The 26927-nt window shown below is 41.2% G+C and overlaps 2 protein-coding genes across 4 annotated transcripts in view; one reads left to right on the forward strand and one right to left on the reverse strand.

Moving 5' to 3' along the window:
• Positions 1–2408: 2408 nt before the first annotated feature.
• Positions 2409–17112, forward strand: sltm (SAFB-like, transcription modulator). The gene is made up of 20 exons (XM_030048310.1): positions 2409–2577; positions 5296–5377; positions 5481–5536; positions 6676–6703; positions 7733–8330; positions 8933–8976; positions 9142–9251; positions 10172–10321; positions 10463–10572; positions 10659–10819; positions 10903–11003; positions 11116–11175; positions 11271–11416; positions 11527–11707; positions 11977–12101; positions 12949–13122; positions 13864–14178; positions 14299–14437; positions 15306–15463; positions 15557–17112. The coding sequence occupies exons 1-20, from the start codon at positions 2443–2445 to the stop codon at positions 15666–15668; spliced, it is 2985 nt and encodes a 994-aa protein (XP_029904170.1). The 5' UTR covers positions 2409–2442; the 3' UTR covers positions 15669–17112.
• The window catches only part of mindy2 (MINDY lysine 48 deubiquitinase 2), a 32390-nt gene continuing 22065 nt past the window's right edge, over positions 16603–26927 (reverse strand). Inside the window, exons 7-10 of one of the 3 annotated variants that reach the window (XM_030048313.1) lie at positions 26604–26777; positions 24158–24358; positions 22989–23116; positions 16603–16759 (exon numbers count right to left, since the gene is read on the reverse strand). In XM_030048313.1, the coding sequence (XP_029904173.1) occupies positions 16738–16759; positions 22989–23116; positions 24158–24358; positions 26604–26777 (525 nt within the window). In that variant the 3' untranslated portion in view covers positions 16603–16737. Of the gene's footprint in view, positions 16760–19200; positions 23117–24157; positions 24359–26603; positions 26778–26927 lie in introns of those variants that run through there. The other 2 variants (XM_030048311.1, XM_030048312.1) reach the window with 2 other exon arrangements.

The raw sequence follows: 26927 nt of genomic DNA on the forward strand, positions 1-26927 counted from the left end.
GTGTTTGTCGGAAGAATCACTAGATATTGCAAGCAGGATCATTGTCGATGGTCCAGATGTGTGCCTGGTTGACTGAGCTCTACCACGGGTCTCTTGTCTGCCTCCCTGCCTCGTTCTGAGCCGTTTCTGACTCTGAAGCCTTTGAGTCTGATGGAACTCCATTCATCAGAGCCAACCTTTCGCTCCACAGGTTGTTGAACGAATAGACAGATATGGCAGCTCAATAAAGTAAAGCCAGAGGAGGTCCAGACACAGAGAGAAGAACAAGGGGATGCTGGTGAGATGATAAAATTAGAGTGGCTTCATTTTGTCAGTTGCTGCTGACAGATAAAAGGCAATTATACATGCTTAGCACATTTTAGGACCTGCAAAGCTGAGCATAAAACAGTGCAGATAATGTGCTTTGGTTGTGGACTGAACCTAAACACCCTGCAAGAAAATAGTCAAGGCCAGCGTCAAGGCAACCTCAGGATCAGGTCTGCATCCTCAGCCCTTGGGCAGCCTCAATTTCTACCTGAAAAAAAAATTAAAAATAAAAAGTATTAATGGAAGAAATAGAGCAAAGACATCAATCCATACACTGAATTTAAAAATTGCTCCCAGGTACCCTTGTGGCCCTTTGCAGCTTGTCACCCGCTCCTTTTGATATTACATTTTCGGAGCACCTCTTAATTCAGCATATGCACTCTTTGTTTTATATATATAATCATCCTATGAAGGAACATCAACACCGTACGCCTGACTGGTGATGGGCTGAAAAAGCAGGGAACACAGGCCAGCTTGAACTCAACATATTTCATTATTTTCCCTAAAGGTTATGTTCCACACTCTCAACCACAAAGCCTGCTCTGAGTGTTTTTGTAAAGTATTTGATGTATTTCTAAATGTCAGCTTTCCTGTATGAGGCAAACGTTTCTGTAGGTCTAAGATGTTTTCCTCAGGCTTACTTGATAGCTACAGTTGTTGCTGTCAGTGTGGGTCGAACCAAAGAGGGTGAACTGATATCAAAGCTGTTGTTGTGGGTTTGAGGGGGCAGATCTTATTGTGTGGTGACACTTTACAGGGAAATAAAGTGAGTGCCTGCACCATGCTAGGACTTGACTGTTACTGTTTGAGCAGCGGCAGGAGACTGAGGTGCATCACTAAGCTGTTATCTTTGAGAGTCTTTGTATCTCCATGACTATCCCTCACATTTTAAAAATGATCCCTAGTGACACTGTAAGGGACTTAAGTTGCAGTAAAAGAACATGACAAGATTATAAAATGTGCCCAAGTCCCTTTGTTCAATTAATGAGTCAAAGGTGAAACATAGGCAGCCTGGACATTGGATTACCACCCTAAAGGGACAGGTGAGCTGCCTTCATTCACTTTTATATTTAGGGAAGCTGGGCATGGCAGCAGCTCCTCACTGATGTCTCACAAATGTCAGATTCTCTAGTTTGTTGCACCAGGCAGGCGACAGAGTATCAGATTGGAGTTAATAAGGGTGAAGAGCGCCTGCCTGTGCCTCCCTTAGGTTAGGGTAGTTTCCCATTAAAGCCCCCCCAAGCTCTAAACATACACGTGCTACACATTGTGTGTCACCCTTTCTGCAGGGTGCACATTGTGTAAGGTGACCACAAATGTGTAAAAGCGGTCTGAGGTGTTTTTTTTTTTTTTTTTTTTTTATCAGTGAGTCTGGCCACAGCGCTGCAGTCACTTTGTTGGTTTGCTACCACCAGCCAGGAACAAAACTTGAAAGCAGTGCTGTGTGTATCAGAGGCTGCCCACAGAGATGTGCAGTGGCACCACCAGGGGAAATCTGTCAGATCTGGTGACAGCTTTGATGTGGTGGTAGATATGCAGAGTACAAGTGATATTTATCAAAAGGTGCACAAACCACATCTGTGCAAAATACAGCTCAGTTGATAAACACCATGAAAAGGTTAGGCAAGTTTAGACATCGTGGTCCTGTTGGCAGGGCTCTGTCAGGCTGTCAGTCCATGGTGGTGTGTTGGAGCTTCCTGGGCTGTGCACACACATTTAGGAGGCAGGGGCCCAAATAAGCACTGGTGCTCCTTCAAATTTTCCCACAGGATTTTAAGACAACACTGCTTTGGCATGGTATGTAGTTAGGGAATCACTGTGCACTGGTTTTGATTTTGATTTTTTCATTTATTTTTTATTAAACATCCATACAAGACACAACATGTACTCTTATTTATGTGCTGATATTTACTTATTTACTTACTTTACTTATCAAGAAGCACCAGACTGGACGGTGAGTGTTGTGACCAAGAAGAAAACGTGGAACACGTGTTAGTAAGTAGTAAAGTAGTAGTGAACCACTAGGTGGCGGTAATGCGCATGCAGTCAATGGCTAACCCCCCAGTAAAAGAGAAAGAAGACGACGACGAAGAAATAAAGCTGCGTGCGCACACGCTCCAACAATCGAGAGGTAAAATGGCGTCGGGTGCCATTTCCGCGGACTGTAAGAAAATAGCAGAATTGCGAGTAATTGACCTTAAATCCGAGCTCAAACGAAGGAATTTGGATACTTCTGGTGTGAAAAGTGTCCTAATTGCCCGGCTGAAACAGGTAGCTGACAAATGAAGGTTTCTGTTGGTGCGGGACAGAGGGAGGGTCGGGGGAGAGCGGAGCAGCGGAGCCGAGCTAACGTTAACCTTATTATGGGCTCACACTGGCTAGCTAGCTGTGCTCTGCTAGCGCGCTAAGATTGACGGTAAAATCGTCGACCGTTTGTTTTTTTGTTGTTGTTATTCGACACGTATTTGCATTGTAAACGCACAGGAATCCCTGTGCTTGCACTTTGCGTTAGTTTGTGTGTTTTTCGTGAAGTTGTCGCTAGAGCTGGTCCGAGGATTTGTTTACACTTTAACTCTTGTAACATTCGCCAGCCGAGCTTGTATCGTCAGTGTGAGTGTATTTGAGTTGGCTCTGTAAATGTAAATTGGTGCTGGGTTAAGGTTAAGGTTGGCGAAATAGGAGGCGGGGGGGTTCAAACGTGTCCTAGTAATTTAGGTAATGTTAGCACCAGGCCACAATGATTGTTGAATGGTTGTTTGTATGGGCCGTCCATACGCGCCGTCCAGGTGACTGGGGAGAGCATGGCACCACTACCGACCGATGGTGGACGTTTCAAGGCCGATATTATAACGATAATTGTGTAGCCGATTAATCGCCCGGTATTACCATCACCACCATTTAAAAAAAAAAAAAAAAAAAGTCCTCACCGAGCCTTTGGCAATCTTTTAAGCCTGATATTATAATGGAGGAAACAGCTTGTCTGCTGTGTTAAACCTTACAGTAGGAGTAATTTATCTGTACTATTTGACTTAAACTTTGTAGTAATGTTTCATTATCATTTACAGTGCTTAAACAATTATTTTATTCATATGTTTATTCATATGTGAATCATTTAGGTTACTAATTCATGCCCTCTTTGCCTAGGGTAATTTTGAGGGTTTGTAGGGTTAGGGTCATTTTACTTCCTGCTTTAGCCACCAGCCACTATCTACGTAAGGCCTGTTTTACTACTGCTACTCTGTGACGATCAAACATTGCAAAATAGCGTAAGATGTAAATGCTGTTATAACCTCTGAGGCATCTGAATATTTATAAAATGGCCAATGTACACGTATCCGTCCCTGTCAAATAAATAAGGGTAAGAGGTTTTGTAAGTTAGTGAGTCATCCTCTCTCCATTCATTTTAATAGCACAGTAAAACAGTCCCAAAGTGGCACTTTCAGTGCATAAACAAACACAAACAAAGTCGATAATGCAAATATAAAGTCTCGTATCCTTTTTTTGTAATTGCTGTTATTTGTGAAAATTCTATCAGCTCACATCTTGCTGGCTCATGGTTATGTCCCACGTGCTTTTCCTGAGAGATCTTTCCAGTTCAAATAGGGAAATAATGAGAGTAATTAATTTCCTCCAAAAAAATTGGTATATTTGCATAATCAACTTTGTTAGTGCTGGTCTGTACACAAAAAGTGGTATTTTGAGAGCATTTTGCTGTGCATAAATAAATGGAGATTTACAAATATGATGATCTGGGTTAGCAACCTAGGTGAGCATAGAACAGCTGAGGATATTTCACCACCATGTGGACTTGTCCACATCACATCCTGGTTACTCTACAACCCAGCTATTTCCTAGAGGTCAAATTAGTTTGAAGTCAGTAGGTATTTTTTCCACCAACATATTTTTATGTGCATTTTGAAGTATCACATCAGAAAAGGTTAAGGAAAATGTTTTCAGAAAACAGTTTTTATGCTCGCTTGAGGTGGTGTGTGCCTTTTTTGAGAGCGAGTTAATGTGTTAAATGTTGTGATTGGTCAAAAACAAACCCTCACCCAACCATAATCCTAAATTTAACCCTGTGGGCATGTCTTGTCCAAAACTCTGGCATTGAGACCTCTGAATGACCACCTGTTGCAAAGTCAGTAACAAAAAGCTGTAGTTTCACCGACTAGTACGTTCAAGAGCAGATCTGTTTAAACATCTGGCTGACTAGTCGTGCATATCCCTAAGCCAAAAGGTGTTTTCTTGCCATGCTAAACCTAAGTATCAAGTATCAATATGGTGTTCATCATTTTGAAACATTGCTAGGGGTTGATGATGCTCAAGGGCAGCTCTATGTAGTATCATTGTTTGTGTGTGTGTGTGTTTTTTAATGGGGACGGATATTGGCAGTTTTATACAATATGTATCATAACATGAGTCATGACACTTATGATTTGTATCATCATCACAGTATTCGGAGGGTGACATGACATGACACGGTTTCATATTTAAAACATCTGATATGGTGTGAATGTGGCTAATACTGTAATGTGCTCATGTTTCAGGCCATGGATAATGTGGAAAATAGGATGAAGTTTTCTTAACAGTGTTGATGTTGTGTTAAAACAACTAGTTTTAACTGTCTTTTGTGTTTGATTGTTAAAGTTTGTGTTGGGTCACGTGGTTTGCTTTGGAGAACTGCGCTGTACATGAAATAGATGTAGATAAATCTCTACAGTGAGTTAATTGTCAGATTTTGAACATAATGGTCCGCTATGATGGCAGAAACTCTGGAATTATACTTTTGCGTTTGCTTGATCCGACGTGGCTCAGTAATGAATGTCCACTTCACAACTTAATCTCTATAGTTTAGAGGGATTATTAGTGATGTAAGTGATGTAATGTCAGGTGAAGTTTCTATTCTGGTTTCCAGGGTAATAATACACATTTCTATTTTTTTTTTTTAACATCTCAATTGTAAGTTACCTTTTATCCTCCTCTTTTAAGGCCGTCGAGGATGAAGGTGGCGACTCAGAAAACATTCAGATCCAACTTGCTACTGACAGTCGGAAAAATCCAAAAGCCAAAGGTAATCTTTACATTTATGCTGTAGTCGTCTCTAGCAAGTTTGCCTTTCACAAGTCTCTTTGGTTTTCTAATTGTCTTTTTTCCTGTTCCTTGTCACTTTTCAGGGAAAAAAGTGGACTCGGATGCAGAGAACACTGTGGAAGAAGACACATTCTCCAAGGTAACTGTGGCATGTGCCTCTGTTTTTAAATGCAGTCTCCATGTGGAGTGAGTGCACAGGTGCAACCCAGTGATGGGGGTGGGGGTGAGGGGGTGAGCTTTTTCCAGCCTGAAAGCAAAATGCCGTCAGATGGCTGGGCTAACAAGGGGGCGTTGCTAGATTTAGACTATATTTGCAATGTTACTCTTAGTAACACGTTTTACCTAATAAATGATGGGCGATGAAGTCTCCTCAATCTCTTTATTTGTATGACACAATAGTAGACATGTTTTGCACAAAACCCCCCCAAAAATGTTTAAATCTTTCAGTTATGGTCCTGTCTTCTCCTTAAGGGGGACTACAGAGCCGCAGGTCACCTGTGCAAGTTCAAATTGTTCAAGATCAAGTTAAAGTAATATAAATATGTTTATTGGGTTTATTTTGCTGTCGCTTTTTTCGCTGTATTTCTATACTCCTGTAGTTGCTGTGATCTAAATCAGTGAAAAAAAGAGCGTGATACAAATTATGGTGACGACTACCCATAATATCCCGTTCTCTATTGAGGACAAATTTTTTTTATGGGGTGGTAATCATGACAACATGTTGATATAATCGGTTGGATGTATATTTGTCTTGTTGTATTGTAGAGTCAGAGTCATGTTTTGCACTAGAGAAACTACAGTATGTCATCATCAGTTGTAGTGGCTGTGCCTGTTGTAAAATAGTGGTGTAATTAATTCTCAAAGAAGAACTCCTACTTCTCGCTCAGAGTGAATTTAGGAAGCTGGATAACTAACTCTTATGTCCTGCTCTTAGCAGTGACCATTTTTAGTCATAAAAACACTTTTACAGGATTCCAGTAGTGATTCTGAGAGGCTTGATTACTGTGGGCCCTGCAGAAATGAGAAAAAAGTGTGAAAATGTGCACCAGTTTGGCTCAAATAATCCAAATACCTGTCAGTGCATCTTCAACAATGCTTTCCTATTTGTTACCGGCATCTTGAGTTTAAATCACAGTTCAAAATAAATTTGTCATCTTTAAGAAAATACCTTACCATTATTAGTAAATTGTATGAAGTTAGTCAGCAGTAACTTTTCGTGCTCTGTCTATTATATTGAAATCTTTGTTTGCAAGAGTCTGTTTTTTTTTTTTTTTTCAGGACGCTGAAGAGGATGAATCAGAAAAAGGTATGTTTGTAAACCAACCAATGTAAATTTTAACATTGTTTTCATTTTAAACAGGTGGCACTTATTATGAGAAACTCCTTCTCCGTAATAGATTGCATATCATGCATCTGGTGATATTTCATTCTTCGGCTACATCATCTAGGTCACAAAAGGCAACATGTTTGGACATGTTTAATATTAGTAATCACCATTATGGCTTCTGAAGACTGTGTTTTTGTCATCAGTACACTACGTGAATCACTGAGTTGGCGACTCATTAGTTCGAACGACTGCTTGGCTCCTTGGAAGTTTTAGATGCAGGGGCCTTGAGTCATGCGGCCGACTCAAGAAAAGGCATGGATTCAGCGTAGAAGGCACACATCGAGATTCCACAATTTGCTGACTGCAGCCCTGGTGTGATGTACACGGTGAAGAACTGGACACAGAAGAGCCTAAAGACTTGGCAAGGACATGTTGTTGTGACCAAAGAGATGCATTTTTATACAAGCGATTGGGCAGGAAGCTACAGCATGGATTTGATGATGGAAGATGTCTTTTTTTTGTGGTGTTTTTCCCACCATTCTGAAGGCAGACATCGATGACCTGGATTACTGATGAAGTGAAGCTATGGAAGATTTTCATGATGAACTCTAAGATGACTTTCTGTATGACTGGCCTGACCAGCTGGGGATGCAGCTGGGGAAGAAATTGACTGATGGATGAACTGATGACATTTGTCCCTCATTTGAACTTAAGCCCTCATTTCCCTGCTGAAGAAATGTCACCCCTCTGAGAAGTCATCTGGAATTGCACATTCGACTTGGCTTGTGACTAAAGCACTAGTGGTAACAAGAAATGAAGAATACTGAAACACCATACCCATGTTCAATAAGGATTATGTGTTTTGTGTCTTCCTGTGGTGTCTGCGCCCTCGATGACCACTAATACTTAATCTGCTTTCTATTCTACTTTCTAGGTCAAGTAACGTACAACATGTCAATGTTAAAAGTTGTGTTTTTTTGCCATGTTTATCCTTATTAAATCCCTCAGATGTAACTGATACAGATGATGGTACTCACGAAAATTCTAAGCCTCCACCCTGCGAGGACAGCCTCACTGAGCCTGAGGCAGAGGCCCTGGCTGAGGCGGAGCCGGAGTCAGAAGCTGTGATGGCGTCTGAGGCCGAATCAGAGCCTGAGCCCGAGGTCGATGCTGAACCTGAGCCTGACGTGGAGGCCGAGCCAGAGGTGGAGGCCGAAGTGGCCGAGATGGACGCTGAAGCCGTGAATTCCTCAAAAGAAGCTGAGGATGACCACCTATCGGTCTCGATCCCGAACGAAGATGCCATCACACTTGATGTCGATGGTGATGATCTCCTGGAAACAGGTAAACATGTGAAACTTCCAGATCCAGAGGCCGAGAAGGGCACAGACGAGCCAGAGGCCTCTGCTGAGATGGGTCCAGATGATGATGTGAGGATAGAAGAGAAGGAGGGCCATAAAGATGGTAAGAAAGATGATGGAACCAAGGTTGACCCCATGAAGAAAGAGAGCAGAGAGGCCTTGAAGAAAGCCGAAACAGGAGACAAAGAAAAGGATTCTGGGAAGAAAGGCCCCTCCACTACTGGGGCGTCAGGTCAAGCAAAGAGGTTTGTCTTTCTATGTCAGTTCTTTGATACTACTACCAAGTTCCAGCTCACTAAGAACGCAGCATTGTGGGTAGCCTCAAGATTTTTTTATTTTTGTTTTTTCCTTAAGGGAAATGTTCACTGATGTACCTAATCCTGCCATTTACTACCTTAATTTATTTTTCTGAAGTTGGTTAAATTGTGGCATTAACCAGGAGCCGAAAACACCTGTTACTTTGACCTTTCCAGCAGTTTTAATGCCTTTTCCAGTTCCTACGCAAGGCATTGTAAAAGAGCATTATTCCCCGTGATGGCAGTTTTTGGTTTTTCCCTTTTTGACAAATGATTCGCTGTGAAGTTGATCACACTTCTGAAGATTTCATTGGTCGAGGGAATAAATTGGCTGACAACCTGACCCATCTCACCAGTGGAAAAGCAATGAATGAAAGAAGCCTTTGAGAGATTTGTTCAAATCCACGCCTTGCCTATGGGGATTTTTTTTCTGAAATGTTTTAAATATGGTGTTTTATTCCATAAGATGTATGTGGTTTTCACTCTCCACAAGGGTTTTCATTTACTGGCACTCATTTCCTCTGTTTATTGTTGCAACATTTGCTTTGTAGTTCTTCAAGAGACAGAGACGGAAAAGCTGCAAAAGATGAAAAGGGTAAGGATTTTTAGGTCCATGTTTTCTTAAATGTGAGAAGACATTTGCATTCACGTTGGGCAGTGTGATTCTGAGATTTGGTAGTGTTTTTTCCCTACCTTTTTGCAGTTGCTTTTTGACACCCAGTAACACCAGAGTTTTCATGTTTTGGAAACCCTTTCACAGGAAACACCAGCAGTAGCATCAGCAGCTCGTCTCGTAACCTGTGGGTGAGCGGCCTGTCTTCTAACACCAAAGCAGCTGATCTAAAGAACCTGTTTGGCAAATATGGCAAGGTAAATAAATTCTTAGGTTGCCTGAATTAATTGTTACAATAGGTGTGAAATAATTGTTACCAATAGGTGTGAAATCTTCACTACAATATTTGGGAAGGAAGAAAAATGCTCAGATCCAGGTGTGAAGCAGAGTGGCTTGCATTTTTCATTTTCCTCCTCCCACCAGTCTCACTATAACCCATTTCACACAGATACTCTGTTCAGGAGGTGTTGCAACATATGGATTAGTGTAAACAACAACAGCGTTGCTGTTGAGGAAGATTCTGTTCAGGACTTAATGAAGTTTGTGCTTAGGTGTGACAGGGCAACAGTGTTGACGTGAACCCTAAGATTACAGTGTCTAGCGCATACAACAAAGCTTTTCTGTATACACAAGAACCAATCACAGCAGACTGGGCTTGATTTTGAAGATGGATCTAAGTCAAAAGATTGACAAAATTTTGAAATCGGGAGCTCTCAATATGTGTCAGAGAGAATTGCTCTGCTCTTTAAATGTATATGTCTTTTGCACATCTTTCTCCCTTATGGCACTGTGTGAAATAGCGAGCATCACCGCCCTCTTTGGAAGTGTTGACCTGGTCATATGCTGGAGTGTTAAACCACTAGAACTTAAAACAAGCCGGACACAGATCAGATGGCGAGCCATTTAGCCAGCAGCTGAATGGGGGTAACAGTAGGCTTTTGCCCTCCATATACTAAAATATGTACTTTGCTAAAAAATGTTTTTTTTTTTTTTTTTTAGAGACAAAGGTTATGCTGGTCTGTGACAGAAAATGCAGTGCAGCCTGAACATTGATAATTGATCCTTTACTCTAGAAAAGCTTCACAGCTGTTTTCCCTCACACCCCCTTTCACTTCCACTTAATGGTGAAAGCCATGTGAAAGATGGTTGCACCAAACCTGTATTTTCTTGCCAACAGGTTTTCAGTGCCAAAGTGGTGACAAATGCTCGCAGCCCTGGTGCAAAGTGTTATGGGTTGGTGACCATGTCCTCCAGTGCAGAGGTGACACGATGCATCTCACACCTTGACCGCACAGAACTCCATGGACAGCAGATATATGTTGAACGGGTAAGCGGCTACACAAAAAGTCCAAAAATATTTTCTCACGAAATTCAGTATCAGAGGGCTTAGGTGAGCTTATTTTGCATTATTTAGTGGAAAATGTTTTGTCCCAAAAATGTGATTGACGCTTGCTGTGTTTGTTTTCAGGTCAAAAATGATCCATTTAAAAAAGAACCATCAAAGAAGGAAGCAGAGGACAAAATGAGTTCCAGCAAATCAAGTGATAAACGCAGTACCACACTAAAGACACCTAACAAGTAGGTGAAGAAAAAAAGTTGTAAGGTTCATTTGTTTATTGACAAATGAAAGCAACTTTAACCTCTTTATTTCCCCTCTTGTGTAGAGCCCAGCCATCCTCCAAAAAAGAGGACAAGAAGTCTGATAAACCATCAGAAAAAGACAAAGATTTGGCCAAGAAACAGGAGTCTAAAAGTGGAAAATCTGAGGCAGCTTCATCTACGTCAACCCTAGATTCTTCCAAGAAAGATGATAAAAAACATGGCCGTGAGTTTTATACCTCTTCTTTTTCACATACTTTACTGGAGTTAACAACCGATGCCAGCATGACTTGTTTTTTTCTTTTGTAGGTGCAAAAAGCCCGGGGAAGATGGTGGTGATAGATCACGCCAAAGGAGATCCTAACTTCGGCAAAATGAGACCTTTCAGAAGGGGAAGGCATTTTGACAAAGTAATCTTTTGGCAGCCGTGTGTTCATTTGCATTTGGTTTTTAAATTTATAAATTCAAATGTCCTTTTGTCATTGTAAGATACTGAATGTGATTCTGTTTGACAAATTTCAGCCTGGTTTCTTCAACATGAACATGCAGCGGCGGCCGAGATGGTTGATTCCCCCTGAAGAGGTTTGAAGCTTATTATTATTAACATGTGACTTAAGAGCATTTTCTTAAACACACTCACTCACTCGCACTAAAATGTGTATTTTTTTTTTCAACAGTTGGAGATGATGAAAGATAAAGGGCGACCTTTTCCCAACAAAGGAGGCAGCAAAGACATCTTGCCTTTTGAGAAGATGAAGGAGCAGAGGATGCGTGAACGACTGGCTCGTCTGGAGCGTGTCCGCAGAGCCGTGGAGTTACGGAGGTAGGCCTGTTGAACAGAACAGTTCACATGTTTTGTGTCTGAATCGTGAGGTCGCTTAATATTAAATAATGTTTTTAATGTTCTGAGACCAGTTTGTTTGTCCTTTTAAGGCGACGAGAAATTGCAGAACGAGAACGTCGGGAGCGGGAGCGTATCCGTCTGCTGCGAGAACGTGAAGAACGGGAGAACCTGCTCCGGGAACGCCAGAGATTAGAGATGGAAAGACAAAAACTGGAAAGAGAGCGCTTGGAGAGGGAGAGGCTTGAGAGAGAGAGGATCCGTATAGAACAGGTAAATCACTGTCTATATTTGATGACTTGACTAAACATGTTGCCTGATTCAGATGAACAGAGTCCATATCAGAGATGATGAGCAGCTGCACAATTAATGTCAGGTGTTCAGCAGAGAAATAAAAGAGGGGCATAGCTCTGTTCCATTTGGCTGGAATCAATAGCTACGATCGATTTTATTACTGAAGAATATCAGATTAGCAAATTTTCATTGTATAATTACGTGCAAATCTCTTAATAATTCACTAAATGCTTGTTAACGTCTCGCAGGAGCGGCGTAAAGAGGCAGAGCGGCTGGCACGTGAACGTGAGGAGCTGCGGAGGCAGCAGGAGCAGCTCCGCTACGAGCAGGAGAAAAGGAACAACCTTAAAAGAGGCCGTGATGTGGAACACGGGTATAAACATAGTATTTCTGTCTGCAAGCACGTCACCCCACAATTTCATGCTGTTTTCGTAATCATCACCAAAAATACTTTCTGTAGTGGCTTGTAAGGAAAAATGCAGTTTGCAGTTTTGCAGGGTTTCTCTGAGAAATCCTCCTTGCCAGTGGAGGCCATTTTAAATAACAGTGTTACACCTAGGCTTACTATAGAACTGGGGAGCCAAACTAAAGTCAAGTTACTGGTCAAAATGGAGAAAGCTGCCTGGCCAGTGACCAACTCATTAGGGCCATCAGAGCTGCCAAACCACAGTACAGTGCTGCATTGGAGAGCCACTTTGCCAACAGTGACTCAGACCTTATGACAGTCATTAAAACCATTCAGCAGCTCAAATAAACACATCTTAAATGTTTACTGTCCTAAACATTTTTATGGCTACTTTGAATGAATGGGTCTCCCTAGCCATTCCTCTCTCCTAGCCCCCTCCCACCTGGCCAGCAGTTTTCAGATAACGGAGGCTGGTGAGCTCACTCCTTCCCCTATTCTAGTCATTTCAGAGGAGAAAGGACAAGAACATTTGACAGCAAATCAGTGAAGCTGCAGGGCCCCAAGAAACCTCACCTGGAGCCCTCCTGACACTCTGCTGTCCAGTTGGCTGTAGTTTCCAACAGTATACTAAGTCACTCCCTTCACCACAGTTAGAAAATGGCAAACATTAAGTTGTTCTCGTAAAAATTCAAATGCAAGTGGTAGAGTGCTGAATATATCTCAGATATGTTCAGATCAGCCCTGAGGTGTATCCATCCAAAGTGATTCACAGTGCAACTTAGAAAATGAACTATTTCTGTATTTAATATTTCAGTCGGAGGGATGATCCCTACTGGAATGGCAACAAGAAGATGCAGACGGAGTCAGATGTCCGCCTGAGTCAAGGCTCCGATTACAACCGGCAGCAGAACCGCTTTTCAAACTTCAGCCCACGAGACCGGGGCCGCTTTCCAGATGCTGCTGCTGAGCAGCCCAACAGTTACGACAGGTACAAGTGTTTGTCAGCTGCTGCGGCCTCGACACAAACTGCAGAAAGAATATTGGAAGTCTGTTTCTGCAGCGAGGCATCGTGTCTGAAGTGTTTTGATCTATTCAGTATAAAAAACATAGGATGTGTAGATCGTCAATCTCTAGTGTAAACAGTGAATCGCGTCTGTGCTGAAGAGTAAGTGCAGTGCACACAGACACTTTGAAAAGTGTGTGTGAAGTCAAATTGGCATATAGCTGTTTGCTCAACAATACGAGCCCTAGCTGAAGGAAAGAAAAGAGACTTCTGTGAAGTATGATGGCATATTAAATCTTCAGAAATGAGTTGATGGGGCATCCTGGTGGCTCAATAATGGCTCAGTCTCAGCTGCAGCAGCCTGGGTTTGATTCTTCCTTGGGGCCTTCACTGCATGTCATCCCCTTTCTCTGCCCTGTCTGCCTTTTCTCTCTCCACTGCACCTGTCTGCAAAATGCCACACAAGAAAAGACTGAAATGAAAGGAAAAATATTTGTGAGAGAATAAAACAATGAAACCTGCTGAGGTGGAACATCAGTGATTGCAGTAAATGTCCAAATTGATGGAAAGTGTTTTTTTTTTGTTTTTTTTTTTTATACTTGATGGTATTGATTATTAAGTAAAACAGTGTCTGTTTAAATGAAAGATGTATCCTATGATCTCTTGCTGTGTTGTTTAGCTTTCCTGATGTTGCTAATCTCACCTTTTTTTCTGTCTGTTTTCTAGGCGGAATCGGTTTGACAGTGAGTCAGAAGTAAAGAAGAACCGGCCCGCTCCTCATAGAGCAGGTTCAGGGTTTGAGCGCTACCCCAAGAACTTTGACACAGTCCGGAGAGGTGAGCCGCCCCCTCCTCCACGCACAGACCTCCGAGACACCGACCGCAGGGACAGAGATGAGAGGCGGCCTGTACCCATGCCCGACCGCCCTGTGGGAGCCAGAGCAGCAATGCCTGGCATGTCGCACACCCGCTCACCGAGAGACGGAGCACATGGAGGCTGGAAGAGTGATGGCGGCATGAATACCAACAAGGGGGACATGCGGTAAAACACATTCATACAACGCATGAGCTATACTCTCTGTCAGTCTGGCTGTTACCTTTCAAGTGAAAGCTAACTTTCCTGTCTTTTTTTTAATATTACCTGAACTGCTGGGTCGGGCAGTGGAGCTGTGCGAATGCGTCCAGAGCGTTCGGGCAGAGACGGCCCGGGCCCTGCGATCAGAGGAGGCTCCTCAGCCAGCCAGGGGAGGAGCAGCTTTAGTGATCGAGAAGGTGGACGGCCAATGGTGATGGGAGACCAGGTCAGCATGCCTCTTGACTTCCAGCTGTCTCTGCATCCGTCTTACAGGAAAACTTCACACACAATGCATAATGTTTCTATCAAGCATTCAACATGTGCTGCCTTCAGAATCGATAAACAGAATCATAATCAATAAAATGTTAATAATACCCAGTCATAAGTGTAATCAAGCCTCTGATGTCCAAAACAGACATATTTCCCTGGTTTTGTGTCCATCACTGGACAAGCATCTTAGACGGATGTGCTTGTGCACTTCATGACCGTGTATGAGAGGATTTGTGGAAGTTGTCTTTGCAGCTGGATTTGAGCGAAAATACATGTTTGGGAAATACTGAGTATGCACATGTATAACAGAGACCTCGGTTTGACAGCATGGCGAGTGTGAGCTTTTTAACCTGAACTTTTATAGTGTTGTGAAATTACAGACCTGTTTTTTTTTCATTGGATCATAGCTGGCTAGTGTTCTTCGAATATGAATTTACAATGAAAGCGTACAAGTAAAACTTTGTTTTTCAGAGGTAGAAGGCAGCACACATGGTGGGTACTTGATACAAAAATTATACATTGTGAGTAAAGTATTCTTTTAAATCATCAATCACTACAGCCTGCTACAAGATGTGTTTGCATGTCCTTGAAAATTTTTTATACGGACGAAATGATTTAAAATTGAGGCCTTATACTCTTGTCCTGCTAAATATGGTAGTTTAAATTTTCCACTCATTTTTAGAAGCCTCAAAGTTTGAATTCCTGGTGTGCAGTTTTACTACGGAGATGACTAGGGCTCACTATTGCAGAGTATTTTGTGGTCATCTGTGAAATTACAGTTTAACTGTAAATGTAAAAGATCTAAGCCTTTGATGTCTTGGCAGCCCTTTGGCAGCGGCCGCCAGGTGGTGGTGGAGCGTCACGGCAGGGACCAGGGGCTGAGGAAGGAGTGGCACAGCAGCGCAGGGTCACAGGGCGGGGGCTTCTCTGACAACCGCAGGATGGCAGACAACCGGGGCAGCATGATGGCTCCACACTCGAGGTATACCACAATTTTATTCAACTGAGAATAAATTTTAATTTTGTGTCCTCAGTGTTCAGCCGTCTCAGTTTTGTCATTTGTCTCTCTCTTCAGCCATTCCTCATCTGGTATGAACCGAATTGTACAGATCACCAGCAACTCCATTCCCAGTGGCGGTAACGTCGGAGGGTTCAAGCCCTTCAAAGGAGCACCTCGACGGTTCTAACTGCACCCAACACTTTTCGGAACTTATTTTTGGAGTATCAGCTGTTTTAGCTGGCCAGTTTGTAGCCACGCAGTTGATCATATTTTTATTTTGTATAGATGAGTGTTTACCTCAGTGTAGGGTTTTCAAGCAGTTCTGCTGTGATCATTACACAAACTGTGCACATATGTTTTACTTCGATTTAGTAGGATGTTGTACAGCTTTAGTTCTTTGTAACAAGTTTCATGTGATGTTATCAACTGTAATTGCAAGTGTTTTAAGTAAATTTTCTGTAACTTAGTGTAGACTTCATTCTTCTTAAGTTAAATGCTCCAGTTTCCTGTTCATTTGTTTTTTTTTTTGTGTATTATTGAGCTCCTAAGTTGACAAAAGGGATAAAGGTTTGGACATTTCCTGATGCAATGGTACATTTATAAAGCACATGATCAGGGTGGCAGTCCTTTTTTATAAAAAAAAAAATAATTTTGCTAAATATGTCAAGCTCTGTTACATAGCCTCCATAGCCTGCATAGTAGCAAAAGAAAAGCCCCTGTCGTTGATGCATGCACCATGTGAGAGTCAGTTGCATCAAGCTGCGGCGGTGTTCTTTTTATCAGTCCACACCTTGAAGTGGCATCGTCACACTTGCCTCAGTCTGATTCATGAGGAACATGCTGTTGGATGCATGCATGACTCAAGTGCATTTAGAATGTGAGTCTGCTTGGAAAAATGCCCGCCTGTTTAACACTGAACATTAAATGTGCACCTTCATTGATGTAAAACAAAGTTTACACTATCTGTGACTAGATTGTTCCCACCACCTCTGCACTGCTGTTGCTTGTTCAGATATTTATATTTTTTTCCCTGAGGCTTTAGTGCACCCAAATTACTCACATACAGATTGAGAATCCTTGTAAATGCCCCCAGAAGCTTAAAAATTCTCACTGCATACTTTTTTTCCTCAAATATTCCCTCAAAAATGGGCTTGGTCCCTTTACCTATAGTGTGCATTTAAACGAGTTCATGTCATGACTAGGCCACCATACCACTGAATTACATTTTGTTGTGTTTTTAATTATTTATTAGTATGCTAATTACAGAGGGCACAACTCCTCACCCTGGCTGACAGGTTTTTGGTGCTATTTCAGCCCTCGCACAAATGCAAATGGTCAACATGCATCAGGTACCATGAGGAAGTCCAACCCATCCCCACCTCTATGTTTGGCAGTGCTGCTGGTCAAATACACTATAACTATTGCAAGAAAACTAAATTATGTTAGATGGGAATCAGAAATCTCAGTAAAATAAGCTTTCAACACCTTCATTTGCTTAGTAGCACCTTTGGTATTTAACCTCTGGTATTCATCATAATCATAACTTGGCACATTTGGATTTTCTGTTTTTCCCAACTTGGATGTGGAGCATATGGGAACAGCTTCTCATTTTTAATTTGTGAATAAAAAAACATCAGCGACAAAATGTGCAAAATGTTCTTGTTCATAGCTTATTTTCCTCCAAGTGTTTGTGAAATTGGTCCGTGTAAGGTGGATGTAGGGTAGGAATGAGATTTGGTGGTCATCACATCGTAGGATAAAAACGGTGTGGATAGTATATTGTTAAAAAAAACAAAAAAAAAAACCTCCCCACCCTTACATTTCACACACAAGATGAATCATTGATAAAAAAAAAAAAAAAAAAATAGATTTTTGATCAAATCTATCATGATCTATCATGAATCTATCGTGATTTGCACCATACCACAAACAATGACGACAAAGCAAGTAGATTTTAGTCTTTTATTGTCCTGCATGGTACTTCTAATCAGGTTGAATGTCCCTCGTCTATAAGGCATTTTGTTATATATATCACCATATACATTTTGCGACTGTACTGTGAAAGGCTACATACATTATTTGGTCATTTATGTAAATAGATGAACATTTAAACCAACACAAAAGATTTATCCTCCCATATTCACAACTAAACAGGTTCCTCTTGCTTGTATTTTCGTAGAGGTGAAATATAAGCATAATGGGCCGTACAACAAAAACGATTTTTCTCGGGGTAACTAATGAGATTTTACTTTTGCCTTTACGTTTCATTCAGCACTATACATGCACCACAAGATAACACCCGGGAGTTGATATTGCGTTCGAGAAAACTTGAGATTGTTCAGCAGTCTGGATGTGCATGTCTCACACAACAAGAATGAACATCCACCTCCTCACTACACAGATAACAGCACTCAAGCCTTAGAAAACAGCCTTTCCCCCTTTTTGTTAAAGTATGGGCGTATCACAACACACTTGTGGAAAGCTATGCAATTAAATGGACTTTGACTGGACCAGGAAAAAATAGCTACCTGAATTAGGGGTGCACTTATACCATTTTTTTTTTTTTGCTGACTGAATACCATGTAAGCCATTTTCTGAATTGCAGTTTTGTCCAATCTACAGATTTAATTTTGAAATCGTGCAGAAAAACGATATCGTCGAATTATACCTTAAATACGTAAGTTATCAGATGACACCCGTCTATTTTTCGAAACGTAATTAACAATAAATATCTCAGCATCATCAGCGTAGTGTGTGCTGGCACTCAGGCCGTTGTATTTACCGCCTGCTGCCTGGTACAGGTGCACCGCTAACCTGAATATATCAAACTGCAGCAAAGTTCTATTGAAATGGTCATATACCTTTTCAAGAAATACACTCCTTAACTTTACGCCAAAACAGTTGAAAAGCCCTTTCATACTTTTACAAATTCATGTTTTATTCAACTGGCTTGAGAGCAGCGGCTACCAAGTCAAGATAATTCTTTTGGCCATTATTCATTTTTTTTTTTTTTAAAAGGTACCCAAAGAACAATAGCACTCTTGCACAATTTTCTTGTCTGTATAAAATGAGGTATGTTTCTTTTCTCTTAGTGCATATCAATGTAACAGTGCAAAACCAATTACAATGACTACATGTTCAAAGACCACCTTGTCAAAATACTAATTTTACAGCATTTACCCCACGATCACTTTTACAAGGCATACAAGTAATCACTTGAGACATTGAACACACAATATCCTTCTCGTCAATTAAATCTTAGGGACAGGGGTGAAACTGAAACACGGTAACAAAGAAAATATCAAATTCTAGTAATAAACAAATAGCAAGCAAATGCACAGTAGTAAATGTGAAAAGAAACAAAACAAAACAAAAAATGTGGCATGCGTCACTCCCCACTCTTCACCTTTTTACCCACAGAAACCCCAACATACAACTCTCAAATGAATGAAACTACCCTCATTGAGGCTCCACCTTTACACCTCGTCTGGAATGTTTCATCAGTATGTTCACTTGATGGGCTGAGACATGAAGGAGGTAAAACTTGGGGACTTTGCATCCCAATGATACCCTAATTTGAATTTTGTCAAGAAAAGATGGGACAAAAAATAGCACATTGCAGCAGACTGTCAGAGAATGCTGACAGAAAGTCTAACCCCCTCTCGTCGCTGCTGCACACTATTTTTGAGCGTCAAATCCACGGTTCCACTCTTGCTATCTTTGTCTAAATGTGTATTTTTTTATTATTTTTTTTTTTAAAAGGAAGCTGCATGAAGAGAATTGGTAAAAAGTCTAAGAAAGACCAGCGACTAAAACCATGTATTGTAGACCATTTCCCCTCTTTGACCTAACTACTGTGGTAGTCATCATTAGTGTAAAGGACAAAGCATACCACATAAATTGTACATACTTAACATAGTGTTCGTTAACCCTGTCCAAGTTACTTTGTTTTTCAGGTAGTCCAAGTGAACACAAGCAGCTTAATTCATTGTCCTTTAGTGTGGAAATCAATGAAGATCTTAAATATTATAGTGTCGAGTCCTTTAAAGGGTCAAAATATTTCTTTGACTTCCAAAACTATGCACCGATTTCATCAAACTATAAAGTTGGCCTATAATCTGTTGCGCATGTATACTAGTGTGCATACATACACACACATACATACGTGTGGCTGTGTTTGACCCGAGAGACCACAGGCCAACGTACTGCCAATACAAAGCACACCATTTGAAAAAGATACGCGAGGATATGTCCCTTCAGAAAAGGCCTGAGACTATTTCTGATGTGTGTTAAAATGCATGGATTGTCTCATTCTGTAATACGCCTGTTTCCTTTTTGTCCTATAAAATATGTTGAAATGTTGTAAGGCGTTTTATATACAAAGTACAGCCTTTGCAATGGCCATAAACGGGGAGATTGAACTCCGGTCTTCAAAAAAGGCTTCGCCAAGGTAGCCCGCTGCCCCCCCATGAGATTACCTTCCCGCTAGGTAGGAAACAGTTCTCGCAACGTCAGGCTTGTTCTTGCTGAACAGGAAAAAAAAAAATTACCAGACAAAAACGGACACGGCTTAACAACAAGTGCTGCGAGGAAATCCTAGTCCAACTGTCTTGCTTGATCTGACAAGTAACAAAAGGCTTGAGTCAAGGCATCCGACTGGAATGTATAGATAGAAAAGTTTCTCAGGAGGCAGTCCCATGATAAGACAATGGCACAAACTACTGACTAACTCCATTGGAAGTGTGCATTAGGTAAATGTGCACGTGATGAATCTGTCTGCATGTTCGGTGGGTCGTTCTACAGAATTTCAGTATTCACAATGTCATTCCTATGCCCAAGGACAGGTCAATTTAACGATGTCCTTTGAATATGATACCCCGTTTTCCATAAATGGCTGATGAGTTTTTGTCCCTCCCTGAATTTGAGATGTTACACTGATGTGCAGCTCAGTGATCCGGTTAGAAAAGGTGACTGAGGTTTAGCAGATGAAAATTTGCGGGCATGAAGGGAACATCTTCTCATCACTGATGAGAAGATGTTGAAGCACATTTGTGTCTCCAGCTCAAGCAAGTCAGTTTTCCATTGTTGTAATTGGAACGGATTCAAGTCATACTGTCCCAGATTAAAGGCTAGGATTTAGGCCTTGGAAGAGACTTGTACAAATCCACAGATATAAATTCAACTTTCCTAGACCAGAGGAATAATGTATGTGAATTCTTGACTTGCGTGGCATCCCTCATAAAAACCTAGTCACAGTAGGAAGTCCAATGACCCAGGATCCAATGGAGAAGGCCACACTAGCGTTTCTCCACCTCTTCAGAGACTGAAGAGGCGGTCGGCCTCTCAGACTGTTTGTTTGGGATACTGCCATAGCCTTTAAACTGGGAACAATCAAAACTGTTTCCCATAAGCGTCTTAGTGCTATGATCATCTTACTTTCACTGTACCTGTAAAAACTAAGATGCTTCTGGAAAACTGAACCCAGGCACCAGAAGCCAGTTCTTTCTCACTCAGACCCGAAGTCAGTCAGTTAAATGAATGCTCGAACATTTTGGCCATTTTCCGACTTACCCAGACTGAGACAAGATATTCGCTACCATTTTTACATCTGTACGTCCACTGGTTCAGTTCCTATGGATAGCATTTTGTGACAGCTTAGCATAAAGACTTAAAGTCTGTATGAGTCATTAGCGTGGCTCTCTTAAAGTGAAAAAATAAACCTTACAGAAACTCTGAAGCTGTCTAATTTACACAATGTATCGTGCGTTTAAAATACATGGAATTAAAAAAAAAAAAAGTAGTTTTAGGAGAAGTTAGATGGTGGAACTGTAACTGCTGAACACATTTATCCTTCCGTCTATCACAGTGGCCCTCATACTGCTGAAGGTATAGGTAGATCCACCACAAACTGACTTCTCCTAAAAGGAGTCTCAGCTCACTGAGCTAGGCTAATGACTCCCATAGACTTCAAGTTTTTATGCTAAGCTAACATGAAATGCTACCCACAGGAACCGAACCACTGGATGTACAGAGGTGAAAATTGAACTGAACAACTCGTCTTGGTCTGAGTAAGTTGGAAAAGGGGGATTTTGCCCCAAACATTGGAGTATTCCTTTAAGATCAGCCACGTAGTCCTGTTAAGACTGTCAGTGTGACTGTGCAGAAAGTAGTTCATGTGAACAATATCAATGGCATTAAGATTGTGGCGTGTAACATTAAATGCCCCATGTGTGTAGCATAACAAATATAATTTAAAATATTTGGCTACTTCCAAATTTAACTTCTTAAATCAGTGGTGCTCAGCCATGGGACATACACGATTATACCATATACATAGCATATGTGTATATACATACACATGAAAACAAACATACATTCACATTCAAACAGAGCAGAATACAACACTGCCATACTCCGGTAAGGCAAATCTGAAAAGGGCAATGAGGATTAGTATGTAGCTACAGTAACTGGCAGCTATCTGGCATTGGTAACCCTTTTGAAATACACATGATTTGGGTACATAGTGTTTGGAAGGGGACACAAATATTGTTACATTAATTTCTAACAAGCAATTTTATGAGAAAAATCCCTTTCAATTTACACAAAAATAAAACCTTTCCCAAAAGCTGTCGTCCACACAGACACATAAATAAAATGAGTATCTTGGCATCATTTCGAGAGGTGTAAATATTTCACACGATGATGTTCTTGTTACCTCTTCTCTATAAAACAGTATGGCCAAAACTCAAATCAAAAAGGCCTGAACAAGCCCCACCAACTAAGCACTAATTTCACAAATTTGAAGATGAGCTATGCATCTCCGTCTTTCAAACATCTTCATAAACTAAAATAAACCAAAAAAAAGGGGGGATTCATCCATATATGTTTTGTAAATATTGATACAAAAAATAGCTTATAAACTGCAATGATGAAAAATGAATGACAATGGTTTTCTTGGAAAAAATACGGCGAGAGGGTGACATTTTGTTTCGTTTAGATTTTGTCTTTTTGCTATAAAATATACCACCCCGAATAAACTTGACCCCACATCACAAATATAGTGCACTGTGCGACTTGTAACAAAGTTTGGCCAGCTCTACGAAAGATAAGGGGTGGTTGTCATAGAGTCCCTTCCTCTGATGTCCAGGTTCCGCTGAGGATAGAGGATAGCAGGCACCAGTGGTTTGGGAACGGCAAATCCTCTGTCAGTCTTGTCGCGTCTCTTCTCGCTATCTCCTTCCCTTTCTTTACTTTTCCCTGTCTTTGTCGTCAAGTGGGGGCTGTGCGTTGTGTGTCAAATCCATGGAGAAACAAATGCTGTCCCCTTTCTCACAGATAAGCAAATGCACAAAACACATGCTCACTCTCTCTCTCTCTCTCTCACACACACACACACACACACACACACACACACACTCACACACACGCTCACACTCGCGCTATATGTTACAAAATCACACATTTGTCTTTATCCTTCGATTCTTTCTTGGGTTTGCGTTCCCCAGACGAGGACTGTTTCCCTGGGCTGGGTGTGGCTCCGGCTGCTGCTCCTGTCCCGGGCCCGGCTGCTGCTCCAGCTGCTCCCATCCCTCCTCTGTCTGCCTCCTCCCCCCCTGCAGGCTCCTGCTGACCCTGCTGCACAAACAGGCCCAAGGAGAAAGAGGCAATAAGGGGAGGGGGCGGGGCTTGTGAAACTATTCTGTTTTATATTTTAATCTTAAGATTTGAAATACTCTTGTCTCCCCTCATCAGTGTGTACTGGACATCTGTCTGAAGCGGGGTGGTGTACTAAGGGGGTACTAAATAAACATAATCCATAAAAGTATTATTATTGTTGTTATTATTATTTTTAGGGGTTGTGCTCTGTGCCTTGCCTTGGGAATTTTTGGACAAATCCCACAAGCATTGCAGGTAAATATAAAAAAGTAGGTATATTTTTGAAAATATTTCTCCATAAAAAATGTCCACTAGAGTGGTTTGTTGACATCCCCAAATTACAAATTCAAGTACAAACGCTGTTAAAAATGCCCTAACAATGTCCAAAACAATGTCTGGAAATTAAGCCGAAAAAAAAGGAAGTAGACTTATGTGCCAACATGGATGGTTATTAAGTAGATGATTCTAAGAAATTTTAATATTGGTGTTTCCTTTAGGTTTAAAAGTAAGCTGGTATGACATAATCTAACCATGACTTTTTCCAACAGAACCTGGGACAAGGAAGTAAATGGAGTAGTAATGTAATTTTTTTTTTTAACTCCTTCTACAGATGCACAAGCATGACAGGTAAGTATAAAGTGAGGCAGGTTCATCTTCCCAACAGTAAATGTAGCAGGGAACTATAAAGCCAGCATTAACTTAAGTAGGTTTAGAGTTTTATATCTTCAGAAATGGTGACTTAATCGATATTGACAAAATGAACAGAAGTATAACTGAAATAACATGAAATATTTATGTTTGTTTCACATTTAGACAAAGGACTTTTAAGGCCTAATCTTTATAAAATTGAATTTAAAACATTTTAAGGACCCACAGGACCTCTTTGTTCCTCTTTAATTGCTCAGATTTAACTCTTCCTCCTTCAACATCTTCTATTTGATTCCAAAGGCTGACATCCTCTATCTAAAGTTACAGGAAATGGCTACATTTGTTTTCAGTGTTCCTTCCCTCCTTCCTCACCTGCGCCTGTGCTGCTGCTGCTGCTGCGGCGGCGGCAGCCTGCTCTTGCTCCTGCTCCTGGTAGTACTGAGAGGCACGCCGATCCTCCTCCTCCTGAAGCTTTTTAGCCAGCTCTAGGTCACTGATGCCCTCGGGGAGTTGCTCCCACTGCAGGTCCTGGCTCTGCTGCTCCTGCTGCAGCGACAGCGCCATCAGATAATCCTACAAACACACATGCACAAACACAGAGAGAGAGTTGGCTTTTTGGGCTGCTTTCAGAGCACATCTGTCAATGTGACGCCTGTTACATATGTAACACATGAAATCTTTGTCTGCCTTTAACAAATACCAGCACACATCTGAACACTCACAGATTTAAACCCTTTGAAACCCGTAGAGCCTGTTGTGGTTTTTGTTCTTCTTGATGTTTTTTTCATTATTTTTATTTGCATTTATTCATGTTGTTGTTGTTGTTGTTGTTACTATTATTATTATTATTCCATTTTTAAAAACATTTTTGGTATTTTTTCTTGTATGTTTTTCAAGAATAATTTTAAGGTAGTTTTCTTGTAAATGTAAATATAGAAATATAATGATTACTAACATAATTTTCTGGTACTTACTGAACAAAGTTTTTGCTAATTTCCTCATCTTTTTTAGACAATATTTTTTGACAATATTCTGATCAGTTTAAGGTATTTTTCTTGTAATGACTTGTAAGTTATTATCTGGCTAATTTCTTTTCCACAATTTTTTGGTAATTTTCTGACAGTTTGGTGGTAATTTTCTTTTCTTTTCTTTTCTTTTTGTCTATGTTACTGTGTGGTCATTTTTGAAAAAAAAAAAAAAAAAAAAAAGAAAACAATTAAGTGAATTTGTTCAGGTTTCAAAGTATTAATAAAGATACAACCACAGCTGCAGTAGCTCTGTTACTCACTCATTTGTGTCACAGAGGAAGACATCCCCTTTACTCAGCCATGTGTGTTTTCTCTTCAGTGTCAGCTTTGTTGTGTTATCTTCCACATTCTTTTTTGCCATAATTATTCGTTGTGTTATCTTCAACACGTTCTGTTTGTTCTGTTCTTTCCCGCATGATATTCTTCATTGCTGTGACGCCCCACTTTCCCCACAAGCACATTAAAGTTGCATCTAATCTAATCAAATTGATTATGCATGTGGAAAATTGAAAATAGTCTGAATTGATTTCCATGATAACGCGATCTTGTTGATAAGAGAGACTAAGGAAATTGAGAAGGGATGTCCCCCATATTCTTCTGTGAGTGTGGGTGTGCACACGAACAAGGCAGACAAAGTGTCGGCCAGGCCTGTGATTAGCCCAAACTGGCCAACCAATAAGCTGTAACTGTGAAACCAGTAAAATGCCAAGGAGACCAAAAGCCCATGCATTATTAAAGAGGCCACTGAAGAGAACCAGGGTGGTACAGCTGAGCGTGGAAGAGAACAGAGGGGGGCGCCATGTATCCCTGCCATGTGCTTTACAGGCTTTCAAGTGTCTGAGCAAGGGGCTGTTTTGTGTGTGTGAGTGTGTGTGAGCCTATCTAATATGCTGGTAAGGGGAGCTTTTACACATCTATTATTGAAGAACTTTCCCTTTCTGTTTTGTCAGTCTGGGATGGTGGGCAGTTGAAGCAGAGAAGTGCAGACGGCCACTCTCAAATTCATTTTATTTCCCCTCTGTCATTATTTATGCATTTTGATGACTTTGTGTCAGTCTCCTTCTTGGGCTTTCATGTCATTTGTGGTGTTCTTGCGTCTCTCCCACACAGTTTTTACTTCATCTCTTCCCTTTCCCCTGTGTTTATATCTCTTTTGCAAAATAACTACAAGAACAAAAAAAAAAAAACACAAAAAAAACAAAAAAAAAAAACCAACACAAACAAACAAACTGAACAGCAGGAAGCCTGAGGAAAGTAAAATCAGGGCTGTGAGAATCTGTGCAGTACTGCTAGTGTTTTATTCTCTCCTGGCATGACATACCAAAGTGATTCAGGCTGGATCAACTACAGAAATTATGTAACAATTAGAAGGGGTGACTGTATTTGTTTTGTATGACCATGCACTGAAGACAATTTTTTGGCCAAATCCAGCGATGGGTCATTTCATAGAAGCAACAGTAGGAGTATGGGAGAAAACATGCCACTGCGAGAGTAAAGACGGAGATATACTTGCTTTTAACTACCTGTTCACCTGTGCATGATAGCTGCCTCGCGTACCCTGCATCCGTTTGGAGTGCTGGGTGTGTGAAACCAGCAGAGTTGTGTGAAGTGTGAAATGATAAAAGTGAAAGATGGACAAATGCCTCTTGTGGCACCATTTTTGACGTCCCTTGATGGTTGAAATGCCAGCTGGCTTTAAAAACTGAATGGGACTGCGGCTTGTAGTTGTTATATGATTTCTACAGGGTGAATGCTGGATCTGCCAGCCTTGCCTTCAGCAGTGATCAGACCTGGTCGATCTGGTCCTGCTGTCCACGGTACACGGTCTCTGGATCAGACGGAGGCCGCAACCTGAACTCCGAATCACAGAAATTGCCGTCTCCATCTACGTTGTGGAGGCTCTCCCACACCACCTTCTCCTCCGTCAGGAAGCCTTGGTCTGTAACCAAGAGATACAGCTGGCCCTTGGAAACACACACACACACCAAATACATTACACATCTTATCAGGGTCAAACAACAAGCAAACTCTCACGGTTTGGTTTAACGGTTTGGTTTTTACCGTTAATACCAGTCTGGGTCTTTTCTCTGTCTGGTCGTTTATCATGAGGGTGT

Source organism: Myripristis murdjan, chromosome 3 (assembly GCF_902150065.1).
Source record: "Myripristis murdjan chromosome 3, fMyrMur1.1, whole genome shotgun sequence".
NCBI classification, from domain to species: domain Eukaryota; kingdom Metazoa; phylum Chordata; class Actinopteri; order Holocentriformes; family Holocentridae; genus Myripristis; species Myripristis murdjan.